Genomic DNA, 15,158 nt, shown 5'->3' with positions numbered 1-15,158 from the left:
AGACGTAAGCGTCTGGTGCCCCAGTGTGACACAAAGTGTTTTCTGTAAAAGGGGAAATGAAGTGGACCCAGAATAGATCCTTGGGGAACTCCTTTGGAGACAGTAAGTTGCTCAGTTTTGATGAGTTTTATGAGAAAGCTAATTATGACACCATCTGCAAGCTGTCTGCAAACACACTCCATGAGGTTCAGCTCAATGTACTCCATTAAACGTGTTCCAGACTTCATCTTGAATGCAACTCGGAGGTTCCCTTTCCAATTTTTGTTTTACGTCAACTATTTTGGAGAAGGGCTGTTGGCATGTCATTGGTGAGTAGCAGCAGAGATGGCACTGTGGTAGTCTGTTTCTCACAGTTGAGCCACCGATAGATCTCGATGTTGTGAAGGGACGTACCAAATGATTTTCATCATTTCCATGTGAGCCCCTTTGTGCTCCGTAGATAAGCATCTGCATTCATGATGTTTCTTGACACACACTATATTTAGGTTTTCCTTTTTAATGTGGGACCTGTCTGCATGTCACATGAGTGGAAATTGAGTTTTTAGTCACAAGGATAAAGTTTTAATTTTCTTCATACAGCTTATAATTGAATAAAAATCTCCCGATCAAGTCTTAAGAAAATCCAGCTTCTGGTTAAAAAGACCAGCGTTCATATAAGGAGCCATCCAAAATGTCTGCCTGTCTGTCTGTCTGACTGTCTGTCTGTCTGTCTGTCTCTCTATTTGCGTGTGTGTGTTACAGACAACCACCAGATGGCGTGAGAGATTAATGTGGATTTGGTTTCCAATGATAAATTATTAACGATGAAGAAACACCCAAACAGAACCTATTGGATCCAGCGTGTCTCAGTAATGCAAAGCATGAGCAGCCATGCATGAACGTCACTCATTTTCATCGTCTCTCTTGGCCATTTTCATGAGCTTTTGTCCATGCAGAAGCTTGGGGACGTCTTCTCAGAGAGCAGTTTGAGGCAACAGGTTGCAGTCATTGATGTGACAGCGCTCGGTGAACTCCTCTTCTTCCCAACTCAGGATCTGTGCACATGAAATGCGACATGATTTAAGTTTTAGAACAATTCTACTGCAATATTCTTTCTTGCTTGCCTGTCTGTGTGTGTGTGTGTGTGTGTGTGTGTGTGTGTGTGTGTGTGTGTGTGTGTGTGTGTGTGTGTGTGTCTGTGGTGTTATTGTGGGTTTTTCAGCTGTCTGCATTTGTGTGCACCTTTTTTCTGCCCTTTGTAGGAAGAGGTTGACTCAGAAAGAGGAAAGGTGTCAGTGAAGTGAAAGTGAATAAAAGAAGAAACAAAAGGCGGAGGGCAACGCATGATGGAAACACAAACCGGGCTAGGAGGCAGATCAACAAAGAGAGGGGAGGAAACAAGGAAGGAGGAGGTGAAAAAAAGGGGAGCCTTTCCGACCGGTCCGCATTACGCCATCATGTGCTGCTTTGTCTTCTTCCACCACACCTCCTCTTTCAAACGCCACAAACTCCTCTCTCCTCCGCCTTTAATGTCTCTCGTCAGCTCCTTCTCTTCCTTCCTCTTTTCCTTCCTCTTCTTCTCCTCCCTCCGTTCTCTTGATTCCCTCTCAGTGGCTGCTGACCTCCGTGACATAGTTTTCCTTAAACTCTCGCCGGTCTGAAAACAGAGGAGCGATGTGTTGGTTGGTGTCGGCGTAGCGAGGTCACATTCTTTCAAACGTACAAGTGGGTTAAATCTGATATTTATTGCAGCCATATAATCCTTTTGGAAGACATGAGGATTGCTTATTTCCTGGATATTTGAAGACAAAATACGGTTTTGTTGTTACCCAAATTGGGTTAAAATCTCAGACGTTCTTTGAATTGGAAGCAAAAGTGTCGGTTTTGCGTCACAAATTTGGTTTCGTTGAACAGAAATGGTCACAAATCCTGTATATGATGAACGAAATAGAATAAACACATATTAAAAGATTTGTCACTAGTTCTGCAAGTATTTAGTCGTAGGCCCGAGTGTTGGATGTCTAAAAATTTGGACCCAAAGTCGAGATTGCAAAAGTTAATTCTGCAGGGAAACACACAGCACCCCTCATGCACATATTCGACTTTAACTCCACCTTTTCAATCAAGGAATGAGGAATAGTTTTGCACCTGAAGCAGCTCTGCCCCCAAACAAAATGTTGAATTAAGAGAGGAGAACGAGGAGGACAATACACATTGCTGTTCTCGCTGCAGCGGGTTAAATTCTGTTTGTTTTATGTTGCTTTGACATCAGAGGTTATTTCAGTTCAGGAACAAAATGAGCACAGTAAATTTCTTCCACAGTTTGCACAGCAATTTGCCAAAAGTTCTTCATCATCTGTCTCTGGAACAGTTGCAATAATCTTGATGTGTTTTCCCTCTTTTATCACCCTCTTCATCAGCGGCTTCATCGCTTCAGGTGTAGCCGAGGGCGGCCCCGACCTAAAAGGAGCCAAATCCCTATAGAAATGGTCACCCAGAAGGTAAACACACTCATAATGTGGGGCCCCGATGGATGCAGGGAGCCCCAACCTCTGCAGGACGGGAGAGGGTGCTGAGGAGGAACAACACCCTGCTGGCATGTTGGAGGGGCCCCGCAGATTGATGTGCGTGTGAAACCTGCAGCCGGGCCGAATATTGTGCAGCGCCGGCGTTTATTGTGCGGCTGCAGATTCATGCGTCTGCGCCCCACCTGCACTCCCGTACTCACTCCCATCAAAACAGAGTTAAAAGCCTTTGATGGGCTGCCCTTTTCACTTTCTTTAGAATAAGAAATATTGCTTCTATAGAGAAGTACACTAACTTATAGGAAGTATTTTGTTAGATTAGTGTATATTATACGTAAAGCATGTAAAGCCTATAATGAAGGCTTTCTTATTTCAATGAAATCAACCTAATTTGGCCTTCTTTTGAAATGTATTTAATTGAAACAGTTGTTTTTTTATGTAAAAAGGTAACTTATTCCCTTCTGGCAACTCTGGATTTACTCGCAAATAAAAAATAAACCCATATATTATATTTGTATTGCAGAGACACCGGAGTACTTCACTGAAGAAAAAGTAACACTGTAAAAAAAACTTTCTTACAAGTAAAAGTCCAGAACTATATTCAGAAAAATGTCATCTGAATCCCAAAAGTAAAAGTTCCAAAACTAGAAGCACCTTTTAGATTATTAATATATATATATTTTATTGTATGGTTATTCATGTGGAAGGAAGTGGAGCTGATTTGCACAACTTCATGTGCTGCCGGGCAGTTTATTATGTAAAAATGCATCATATGTTATTTGTTGATCAAATGTGTTGCACACAAGATTTGAATCGTCAAAGTAAATAAAACTCTAAGACAAATGTACAATATCTTCCTCCGACAGGAAGCAGAGTATAAGTAGAGCGTACAAGTACAACGACATAGGATCTCGTGCTTGTGTAAAAGTACTACATGTCAGCGCTACTTTCTGTCCGTCCGAGGTGAAAGTGGCCACACAGTGGTTTCAGTGGGACGCTCGGTACTTTGCTGTCCATTCACGGCAGGACCATGTGCTCTCGTCCTCCACACCAATGACCCCCCCCCCCCCCACCCCTCCATCGTTGCAGGCGGACATGGCACAACCTCACAGACATGCACACCGGCATTATCCATTCACTGCACGCTGGCCAACGCAAAACTGCAAGTAGCCAAGTACACAAGAAAAGAGTCCTGTTGCGTTTTTTTCCCCCCTCCCCGTCTTTGATTTGTAAATTCCCTCCGTTCCAGTGCGACAACTTCCAGGCTTGTATCTTCTAGCCATCAAACATTTACATGAGAAAGTTGACAAAGGCTGCCACGGCGGAGGAGGCCTCGCAACAAAGAGGCCCATTTATAGAGTACAGTGAGGGAGAGACGCGGGGAGGGGAGGGTGGGAGGAGAAGCTGGGAGGAGAGTTGAATTAATGAATTAAAAATGTCGTGAAACAGCGGCTGTCTGAAGACTTTTGGGTTTATATAGAGAGGCGTGCAGGCGGGGTAGGGGGGGGGTCCTGCAGGAGTGGACAGCACAGGCTTCTTTAACTTCTCTCTGTGCCCGCGGGACACACAGGGCGTCCAGCTTCACATGCAGGAAGAAGAGCAAACTGTGCTCGTCTGATTACATAATGACCCAGTAACAGTGAGCCAGAACCGGTACTGCCAGTACCAGTGTGCTGGGAGACACCGACTCACCGGCTGGTTGATCCTCATCCCGGCTGAGGGGAGGGGGTAGGGGGGGGGGCCTCTCTCCTGCGGTTTCATGTTTTTTTTTTTTTTTCTTCCGGAGAGTTTTTTAAAATTCTATTTCTGTAAATAATCCAGGATGACGACGACGTAGAAGGGACCGCGAGAGAAAACAAACAATGTGACGTCAAAGTGAGAGGTGATGTAAAAAAAGAAAACACGCCGGGGCTGTCAGCGAGTGCGCGGCGTTCAAAAGCGTGAACTTTTCTCCTCTTGCTTTCAATCTTTTTTTCCCTCCAAGACAGATCGAATACTGGACAGTGAAACTAATCCAAGTTCCCCATCGGTGGTCCAAGTGAACTTCTGTTACAAGTCAACAAAAAGGTAAGACACACACACACACACACACACACACATTTTAAAACAAGTCGCTTTTCTTCTTCTTATCAAGATACCAAAGGAACGTTTGATTAAAAGAACGAATGTGGAGATGTGACATATTATTGTGTATAGTGGCATCCTTGTGATATTTCTAAAAGTACTAATGTACTAAGTGTCTGTCTTCATAGATTTAACTTATCTCTTCTTTCTTTGGTATTGTTATTTTTCTAAACATAAGCACTGATATTTTTCTTGATTCCTTACTCATAGTTCTCCAAAAAGTGTTTTAGTATTCGATGCATGCCTTGAGGTAAACATTCAAACAGGTGCTCTGTGTGTTGTGTTTACAGCATGGAGGGGCATTAAAAAGTGTGTAACAGTAGAGGAGGTTCCACTATCCAGGTCTATTGGATCTATTTTTATCAATTTATTAGCATGAGTGGTAAAAAAGATCCATAAAATACGACAATATTTAATACCTCAGTAGGTTAAATGAAACGTTTAGCTGAGTCTCCGCCTCCTGTCCTGCTTGGAATATTAATAAATTTGGTTTTCACAACAGTTTACTGACAATGAAAACAGAAACACGTCATAGAAGTTGTCGCCCAGAACCTCGTAAAGGTGTGACGGCGCTTTTGACTGCGAGTCCACACAGAAAGCCTCGGCTCGGGGGGGAAAAACATCCGGTGGAAACAAATCACGCGTTCTCATTGAGGAACCCTCATCAGCACCACCGCAGGGGCGGAGCGGTCCGATTTACAGCAGGGAGACAGAGCGCCGGGTACTTCTGACTCGGAGGAAGAAGGTAAAAGTCAGCCCTAAATCACGGCCCAGGGGCCGACAGCTGCTCTCTGTGCTTTAATCTGCCTCGGGCGTCGTAACTCCTCTGCCGCTGCTTCTGTTCCCAAGGAAGTGGAGGCGAAGCGCTTCGATTTATTTGGATGGAGGTTTGGACACATTGAGACAAACGTCCAATCAACATGGCAACGGATTACTTTTACTTCCTGTTGTTAACTTGCGCGGGAAGGTAAATTATGTCAAAGTGGGATACACACAGAGTATAAAACCCTGAATGGGGGGATTCATTATTTCCTTGATTTTCTTCTTTCCCTCCAAGTATCAGATGCAATTCAGGGAGATGTTGAGGTGTTAGGACTTTCCTTTCCCAAGCAGCACCTGGCCAGGTGTGCGGAGGTCAACACGTTTAGTGCACATTTTTGTCACTTTTTATATGCTATACTATTCGTGTGCTGTGGCCCGGTATCCCCAAAATGATTATTGTATCTGACCCTTTGGCAGTTCAGAAAAGTTATGAATATTGATCTATCTATCCTCTAGATAGGTTTCTTTTTTTTAAATTTGAGTTTTAATTAAAGGCTTTTCAGTGTAAACTGTGACTTGTCAAATGTGGATATTTTTACTTTTTCAGATACAATAAAATGTTCATTAAATTCTTCTACTTCTTAATAAAATTAACTCCTCTTTTTTTTGGGGGAGGGATTTATGGTTTGTACAGGAGTCTTATTAAATAGTGTTTCCATATTGACCTTGACCAATAAGGAAGTGCTCTGACTTCTTTTAATTTCCCATCATGCACTGGAGGCCGGCCTGTGTGGATTGACATTGTGAGCAATATTAGATATCTGGAAAAAAAAGTTGTACTTTCATTCGTATTTCTAAATCAACAAAGTAAACATCTGTTTTACTGACTGTTTGTGGCAGCTGCATATTGTTAATATCTTACAGCAATCTACTTAATCATAATGACCGGAAGTGAAAAGACAAAAACAGGAAAAAGAACAAAAAACAAACAAAAGCTTGAAGAAGAGTCTCTCTCTCTTAATGAGCCGGAGTCTGAAATCATTCACGACACTTTCAATACGAATGAAGACACACTGACACCTCGGCGGCTCATTAGTGCGGCGCTGCGTTTGGGGAGTTTGTGGCGTTCACGTCAGGTGACGCCTTCTTGGCGCGGCCTGCGTTGATATTTAGGCCGTCCTTCCAGCGGGTGCAGAAGCCGCTCGGTGGCGTGGACAGCGGTCCGAGCCATTCAGCCCGTGTTGCATTGAGTCTTTTCAGTGCCGTGTACTGGCTGCTCGGGGTGCTTTATGGCGCTGGACACTGGACAGGGCCACTGAGTGGAAGGGATTACTCTCTCCTCTGGAATACTAATGACCGTCTTTTGTCACCGATCTGTTTCCTCCACCTTCGCTCCACATAGCCCTTCCTCTCTCTCTCTCTCTCTCTCTCTCTCTCTCTTTCTCTCTCTCTCCTTCTCTCCCTCTCCCACACCATCCATTTCCCTCCCCTCTTCCTCTTTCACTCCCTTTGTCACCCGATGCTCAATTCTTTCTCATTCCTCCCCTCAAAACCAATTATTCTCTCCCTTCTTCCCCCTCACAATGTCAAGCACCGCACACTCACACACACGATCAAAGGCAGTCGCACACACACACACAAAAACTTTAACCCTCCGTACCGCTCTCCTCTTGCCGTCTAACTTGCTCTCTCTCTCTCTCTCTCTCTCTCTCTCTCTCTCTCTCTGTCTCTCTCTCTCTCTCTCTCTCTCTCTCTCTCTCTCTCTCTCTCTCACTCACTCGCTCACCCAGTCGTATTTTTCAATGGTGGCTTTTGTCCCTTTCATCTCCTGGAAAACAAAGGATTCTTGTGCGCACAGGACAGAGGGAAGGAGAGGGATGGGGAGGAAGAGATCCTAACCTTGAGTGTGGAAAAAGTCATTTCACATTGTCGGCGAGACTGATACACTTCCCAAATGTTTTGCCCCTGTACTAATATTGCTATAAGTTGCTTTATATAATTGATAAGAGTGGTGGCTGTAAATACTGTCAAAGGAAAAGGGCGGTGATGTTCTTGATTTTTCTTTTTAACAAATACATGCAGAAAAGAACAAAACCAACAATTAATTTAAGCTAAATTGAGCAAATACTTCCTTCACTGTTGTAGAAAACAATCTTAAAGATAAAGCTAAACATTGCACTTGATGAAATGTCACTTTATTACAATGAACGCTTCCACCGTTCAATGTGTATTAATAGTCCCTTTACTATGAAACTATACCTTTTTTACCTTGCTCATCAATATTTCAGTTCGATCTTTTGGATTTAATTCAAGGCTGAATATTGTTTAAATAAACAATGGATCAAATGACAATGCATAACGTGAGAAGAGTCCTCGTGTATCCACAGAGGTTATTATCTTGTAATCTAATAATTAAGACTCTGCAGTTTACTGATCTCATCAAATATGTTTTAGTCAAACAAGGCGGACGTTTTCCCGCCTAAAAGCTTTGACAAACTCAATGCACACAAGCGGCCCAGCAGGCAGCAGGCAGGCAGAGTTAGCGACAAGTTTGTTAGCATAATGGAGCATTTAGCTGCTTGTTAGCAGAGACCAAAACAAAGCTAAAAGGATGTTGGACATTCCTTCATGAAGTGGCATTCTTTCATCAACGTGACTCAAAAGAAATGTTAATGTTGCTTGGCGTCTGCTGAATGTGCAAATAGGCAACAGGTTTGCCACTTTACATGTCTTTGCTGTGTTCACATCTTGTGGTGCTGCCCCCAAGTGGCCACACAGATCATTTAATACGAGGTGGATTAATGTTCTCTTGCTGGTTGCTGTAATTATTGTGTGTAAAGCCCTGACTCGGCAATCCAAACATTCCTTTGGACAATCGATGGTATTGTGTTGTGCTCAAAATGTTCAAAAGGTCTATATGTTCAATACACAAGTGTGTGTTTACTGTATGTGTAGGAAGGAGCCACGCAGGGTTCAGAGTTCAGCTGGAGATGGACACGGCCAATCACATGGGCCTCCTCTTGACCCCGCCTCCCTCTCCCCCTCCACATGTTAGTATTCAGAGCACAGACATCAACACAGATCTCTATTCATTCACTCAGTGTGAGCTCCAGCATGGAGAGGGGAGAGAGAAGGGTCAGAAAGGACAGAGCGTATCAGATTGTCGTGTTACTTAGGCTTTTGTTTGTGTTGTTTTGTTTTAGGTTTTGTCGTGTTCACTCCGGAAAGCCGAGGCAGTTTGAGACAAAAGGGCCATTTGGTGAAATGAGTGTGAGCCAGAGACAAGGGAAGAAAAAGAAGGATATGGAGAAACTGCAGCCCCGATGAGGGTACAGCTGTTAAGTGTGTACAGGGGACAACCCATACAGTGAGAATAAGTGTCCATGGCACCCAGGGGTGGAGTGCAGGACTTCTCATTATGACACTTTAAGACCCAGAAACACTTATGTACAGATCCATCCCATTACATCACCATTAGTTGACATATAGGCATTCACTTGGCAGTTGTTGAGTAATAAGTGCAACTTTTTCTACAGCTCTCCACAGCGGATAACTTCTCAAAAGCTTCATCTGACTCTCAGAGGATGCACATCTCAATGTCACATCTGCCGCAAATTATGAATCAATGAAGTCTCTGAGAACTGTCGACAAAATGAAGGATTGAACCCGTGTCTGAAAACAGGTTCCAGTAAAAGAGAAGAGGGTTGTCCAGCAGAAGACATCATCGTCCTTAATTCAAATCCAAAGACTCTTTACTTAATCTTTTTCATGTGGAATAACAGTGCGTGCTGTCTCCTCATCTCAATTCAGTAGCCCTCTTGTGCAACCGACACGTGAATGAGCCTGCACTATCACGCTTTTAATGTGAAAGAGCAGCTGTGCCTTCATGCTGAAAGGAGGCTTTTATTTTGACAAGGCCAGCTGCCTCCATTGAAAGGAGAAGGGGGGCTTGAATGGACCACCGTGGATCGCCACAACACTGTCCAGTTGAAAAATGTGCTTCTAATCCCCTTCCCCTTCTTCTCTCTTCATCGGCATCTCCCTCTCTTCCCAAATGTTCCGCTCTGTCATTTTTCTCATTCATTTGGTTATCGTGTGTTCTCTCTTTTCTCCTTTTTCACACATCCTGCACCTTTTCATTTGGTCTCACCTGCTGTTCACTTGATCTTACTGCCCATGCAACCTCTGCCCTTTTCTTCTCGCCATCTCACCTCTCTCTCTCTCTTTTTTTTAAATTAGCACCCTCTTTACTCACTTTTCTTCTTTTCCTCACCTCCTGTCGTTTCCGTCTCCAACCCCTTTGTAGCACCGGCCATGACCTCAGCCACTCCCCCCTCCTCTGAAGGCTCCTCTCCTCAGAAAGTATGCAACTCCCAGACGCAGACTGACATCACCAAGCCCCTGCTGGGCTCCACAGGTGGGGCCGGAGGTGCTGGTGCAGATGGAGGAGGAACGGGAGCTGGAGGGCACAACGCTCTGCGAAGGAGGCGCCGCGTCCTCTCAAAAGACGGACGAAGTAATGTACGCATCGAGCACGTAAGCGGGCGAGGGGCGCTGTACCTCCGCGACCTCTGGACGACCTTCCTGGACATGCAGTGGCGCTACAAGTTCTTCCTCTTCTCTGCCACCTTCGCTGGGACCTGGTTCGTGTTCGGAGTGCTTTGGTACCTGGTGGCATTACTGCATGGAGATCTCCTGGGTAAGGAAGATGGAGGAAAGGTGATGGAGCGTTGTACTTTGGGTGTTAAAGCACAAGACCCTTTTGTGAATGAGTTAACAAGAAAGACACACCGTTTTACATTGCAGGAAGAAAGGAGGAAAAAGATCTGATAGAACATTGAGAGGGAACAAAATGTTCCTTGATGATTTGTTTACAACTCCCAAAACCGTAGATCCTCTATTCTTTTGCTCTTCCTCCAGAGTTTGACCCCCCCTCCAACCATACTCCATGTGTAATGGAGGTGAAGACCCTGACGGGAGCCTTCCTCTTCTCTCTGGAGTCTCAGACCACAATTGGATACGGTTTCCGGTGCATCACCGAGGAGTGTCCTGGCGCCATCGTGCTGCTCATCTTTCAGCTGGTCATCACGATGGTGATGGAGATCTTCATCACCGGCACTTTCCTTGCGAAGGTAGTCACGTGCAGTTTTTAGTTTGAGGTCTGCTTCACCCAAAACATGTGCTATGGTCTTACTTTATTTTGATAGTGGACTTTGGGACGTTACAGGGCATTGGTTGGTTCCTCAAACCCCCTCAACTTAACATGTCCTTCCTTTACCCGTCTGGTATCCCAACAGCTGTCAATGTTTTCAGCAATCGACCTTTAGGTTAACGGTATGCTTACAGATTGTCACGAAGCAGATTAGAACTACTTATCTGTCAAAAGCAAACTTATCTCCTCACTTATCTTGAACAGAGAAAGAGGAAATCAAAGCGCCCCGTAGATGATCACCAAAGGTTATATGTGGAGTGTTCACAGTACGTATTAACAGGAATCGTCATATATCAATTCCTACCAACTGAGACATGTTTCCCTCCTCTTGTAGGTCGCTCGTCCCAAGAAGAGAGGCGAGACAGTGAAGTTTAGTCAACACGCTGTTGTTTCAAACCATGAGGGTCGGCCCTGCCTCATGATCCGAGTGGCCAACATGCGCAAAAGCCTGCTGTTAGGATGCCAGGTATGCGAGTCGCTTTTGGGTATGACCCATTGACGTTTAGTGCCTGAGATGAGATGTCTAATGTTTTGATGCACCTGATGCCCTGTTTGTCTGTCTGTCTTGCATCTTTGTTAATGCTTTATTGTTATCCTATGAACCCTCTGACATACAGTCACACCTGGAAACCCATACAGTGAAGGAAAACTTTTAGGGAAACCACAAGTCATTTTAAGGGGGTTTCTATAGTGCCATACTCAAAGATGCAGGTATTAAACCTGGGGCCTTTTGGTTACAGGATGCCTTCTGCAACTTCTTGGCTACATATTTTGACTCCATCTTGGCTCCCAGGTGACAGGGAAGTTGCTTCAGACGTCGCTGACCAAGGAGGGCGAGACGGTGCGGCTGGACCAGCGCAATGTGCCTTTCCAGGTGGACACGTCCAGCGACAGCCCCTTCCTCATTATCCCCCTGACTTTCTACCACATCATCGACGACAACAGCCCCCTCAGGGCCTGGGCTGCAAAAGGTAGGCCATGGCTCTATAATGCCAAGTTGTATGGCAGGTCTGATAAAGAGATGGCACCCACCTGTCACAGGCTTATTAAATGTGTCTAACTTTAAGCTCTAACATAATTTAAACATGTGACCTATCTCAAAAAAACATCTCCCATATAGTTTTTATGAACAGGGATATAAACTATCGAGACCAAATCTGTTATTTAAGTTGTTCAACATTCAATATGTCCGTATGCGTAGGTGTATTGGTATCTACTGTCATGTGCTGCGTGCTTGACTGCCTCTAACTGTCCAGAGTTGGGCTGGTTTGGCACCGGAGGAGAAAGTTTCTTTGGCTGGAATGTGTGTGAGAGAGACCGGCAGAGACACCCCTCATTAGAGCACAATGCTGTACAGTCCGGGGTGCTGACACGAAGCCTGCATGGATCCACTTACAGCAGCACAGACCTCTCAGCACTGGAAACCACAAAGGCACCAGTACTGACGGACTCTGATCGCGGCGTTATTTACACTCACACCGCTCATTCACTGTAAAATTCTTATCTCCCTGGCCTCACTTGACACACTTGATGTATGCTATTATCAGTTCATTTCCTTTCCTAATGTCCTCCTATACCTTTTTGTGCCGCGGTTTCATTCCTTTATGTTTTGACTTAGTCATCATTACCTCCCCTTCAGAAGTAATTTCAACTGGAGCCATATTTAAAAGATTAAATTACACATAATACTGTGCATACTACAGTAATCCCTGTTCTAAATGCCTCCTCTAACAGAAGTCAGTGTTGTTCCATCTGGCGTGTTTGTGTTGCATAAATCCAGGTCTTAAAAGCACCCGTAACATAAAAAGTGGCATAAAAGCTAACTCCCACCAACACCTTATTATTTTGGGCCCTTAAACTGCTGCCCATGCTGACGATGACCTGCAGATTAAGAAGACCTGGGCATACTTCCATGATAATACTCATGACTGAGCACGATTTGTGCTCACTGGTTCTTTGAACGGAGCTTTAAAGTGTCCTGCAAAGCCTGGTTCTTTCTTTCAACATGAACTACATTTCAGGGATCTTAAGCAGGAAACCGCGACGATAAGAACATTGAAAACTTCCAGCGCAACAGAGTGTGAATCGTTTTGGCATTATGTGACTATGAGTCACTGAATCAGGAGGGAAGGACACTGTGGAGACGCTCTATAGGAGAGGCGTCATGGCCGTCCGAACCACTGAGCTGGAATATCAGCACATTCCTCTTAACCATGTCTATACACTGAACGGCACAAGGCTGGTGGGTACACACTGAAACACCATCCCTGCTCATTCAAATAATTTTTAGTCCTATGACTATCATTTGTGTCTGAGGACAAAGAAATAAAAAGCTTGTCGGTTGAGAAAAGTAGATTGACTCAAATGCTGGATGCTAAAATCGGCATACTAATATGCTTACATAGACAATGCTAACATGCTTACAAAGACAATGCTAACATGCTTACAAAGACAATGCTAACATGCTTACAGAGACAATGCTAACATGCTGAACTTTAGCATAAAGTTGACTATGTTTAACATCTAAGTTTTTTAATTATGGCTTACATTTGCCTAAAAATGGCTGATGGAAGTTTCATCAGTTTTGAAGGTGTATATGCTCATAAATCCCAGTACAGGATACATGTTGATCTAATATTGCTGTCACATGAATTACAATTCATCCTGAAGGGGACCATAAATGTCTGAGCCATGCAGCCGCAGCATCCCCAGCCAAGAGCTGGTAAAGATCCCTCCATAAATGCAGTTGGAGCCCTTTGCGCCGCCCAATAAAGAGAATCCCTTGACCAAGTTTGTCACAGGAAGTACGAGCGGTTGCGAAACCTGGTGTTTTTTCAATGGTGGGAGCGGTACTGGGTCTGGGTTAGGGTAAGGACTGTTTAGACAGATGACAGAATCTGAGTCTGCAGAGTGCGGCCTGTTGATGCAGGTGTGTGTTTGTTTGAGTGCATGAGTCTTCTAGTGTGTCCTTTGTGTTATTGGGTTTGAATGAGAAGTATATAATGTTTTTTTTTTTTAATATATATATATATATGAGACATTTATGATTGGAATATGTCCAACAGGCAGTTTTTACTTTGTGTGTGTGTGTGTGTGTGTGTGTGTGTGTGTGTGTGTGTGTGTGTGTGTGTGTGTGTGTTTAACTTGCAGGAATGAGTTCTGTAAGTGTGTGTTTGTGACATCCGGTGAAGTGTTTTTGGAATAAGTCAGTAAGTGGGGAGTTTTTATGTTTTGGAAATATCAAGATGTGCGTGTGTGTGTGGTGTGTGTGTGTGTGTGTGTGTGTGTGTGTGTGTGTGTGTGTGTGTGTGTGTGTGTGTGTGTGTGTGTGTGTGTTTCCTTTGCCACATACATGCCTGTCTTTAACTTGAATGAACATGTGACCCAGGCTCACATTCTTGAAAATCCACTGGGATTTGACCTAAAATCACATCATTGACAATGAGTTGAGACAACCAGAGGAGCTCCATTCAGACCTAATCAGGTGTGTTGAGACGCTGCTACTTAATATTGCAGCTTTACACACAGATATACAATAGATCATACAGCTGCAATGAGTAATGTTAAAGGCTAACTGTTTTTTACACTTCCCCTATAGCTCTATGATGCTCTTTATCTTATTTTAGCTCATTTTGTATTCTCATGAATGGTCTTTATAGCTGTAGCAGCCAACTGTTGTCAACGGAGAAGCTCTAATAAACCCCATGTGCTCTATCGGTCCAGAGACAAAGGGCAAAGAGACAAAGTTAGTGATGAGCTGGTGAATTGACTGGAGAATATAGGAGCTCCAGAACTAGTTACTTCCTTCAGGAGTTAGCGGAGACCAAAACAAACTAAAAGGAGAATTCATATTGGACTTTTGTCAAGTTGCCGGACACACAACCCAAAACCGACGGTTTGCTAACATGCTCTCGACAACTCCTGTAAGTTTCTAATTCAGCGCCTTCAGTCTGGTATGTTGCCCCCAAATTACCCAAAAAATGCAACTTGAATTCCTCTTTCTGTAAAGGTGTCAAATTGCAATTTTCAAAGCATATCTATTATCAAGGGATTGCCTCACTCGGCTCTCAATGTGGCGACGGCTTGCAGCTAACGGTTCTAACAGTGCTGACAGAGCTAACAGCGTTTGCCTGAGGGCTGACAGGAGGTTGGGCGGTAGGGCGTAGGCCGGGATTGTGTTATCAGCGGTAGCTACCGTATGAGCGCAGTGCACAGATTGTTGTTGTACCTCAAGTCTCTCATGTCCTCCAGGTGGTGGCTGGACGGACCCGGACCTGGCTGACTTTGAGCTGCTCGTGATCATGAGTGCCACGGTCGAGCCGACCTCCGCGACCTGTCAGGTCCGAACATCCTACCTCCCGGACGAGATCCTCTGGGGCTACGAGTTCCCCCCCGTCGTCTCCCTGTCTCCCTCGGGGAAGTACGTGGCCGATTTCGCCTTCTTTGACAAAGTGGCCAAAACCAAAACCGCACCCCACTTCAAGCAGGCCTTGCCACCGAGCCCGCCGTCACAGGCGTCCTGCCACCACAGAGGCAAGGAGGCTGGGACGGATCCG

At 44.6% G+C, this 15,158-nt stretch overlaps 1 protein-coding gene across 6 annotated transcripts in view; it reads left to right on the top strand.

Moving 5' to 3' along the window:
* Positions 1 to 4,029: 4,029 nt before the first annotated feature.
* Positions 4,030 to 15,158, top strand: part of kcnj10a (potassium inwardly rectifying channel subfamily J member 10a) — a 12,719-nt gene continuing 1,590 nt past the window's right edge. The window contains exons 1-8 of one of the 6 annotated variants that reach the window (XM_068587608.1): positions 4,030 to 4,386; positions 4,493 to 4,571; positions 8,346 to 8,440; positions 8,594 to 10,089; positions 10,311 to 10,522; positions 10,937 to 11,068; positions 11,396 to 11,573; positions 14,854 to 15,158. The exon at positions 14,854 to 15,158 is cut by the window's right edge and continues 1,590 nt beyond it. In XM_068587608.1, the coding sequence (XP_068443709.1) occupies positions 9,705 to 10,089; positions 10,311 to 10,522; positions 10,937 to 11,068; positions 11,396 to 11,573; positions 14,854 to 15,158 (1,212 nt within the window). In that variant the 5' untranslated portion in view covers positions 4,030 to 4,386; positions 4,493 to 4,571; positions 8,346 to 8,440; positions 8,594 to 9,704. Of the gene's footprint in view, positions 4,387 to 4,488; positions 4,572 to 4,625; positions 5,374 to 8,345; positions 10,090 to 10,310; positions 10,523 to 10,936; positions 11,069 to 11,395; positions 11,574 to 14,853 lie in introns of those variants that run through there. The other 5 variants (XM_068587606.1, XM_068587610.1, XM_068587607.1 and 2 more) reach the window with 5 other exon arrangements.

This window comes from Clinocottus analis, unplaced genomic scaffold (genome assembly GCF_023055335.1).
Source record: "Clinocottus analis isolate CAN_PGR_092001 unplaced genomic scaffold, fCliAna1.0.p SCAF_21, whole genome shotgun sequence".
NCBI classification, from domain to species: domain Eukaryota; kingdom Metazoa; phylum Chordata; class Actinopteri; order Perciformes; family Cottidae; genus Clinocottus; species Clinocottus analis.
The sequence above is the reverse complement of the archived record's forward strand: the minus strand, read 5'-3'. Positions and strand labels throughout refer to the sequence as shown.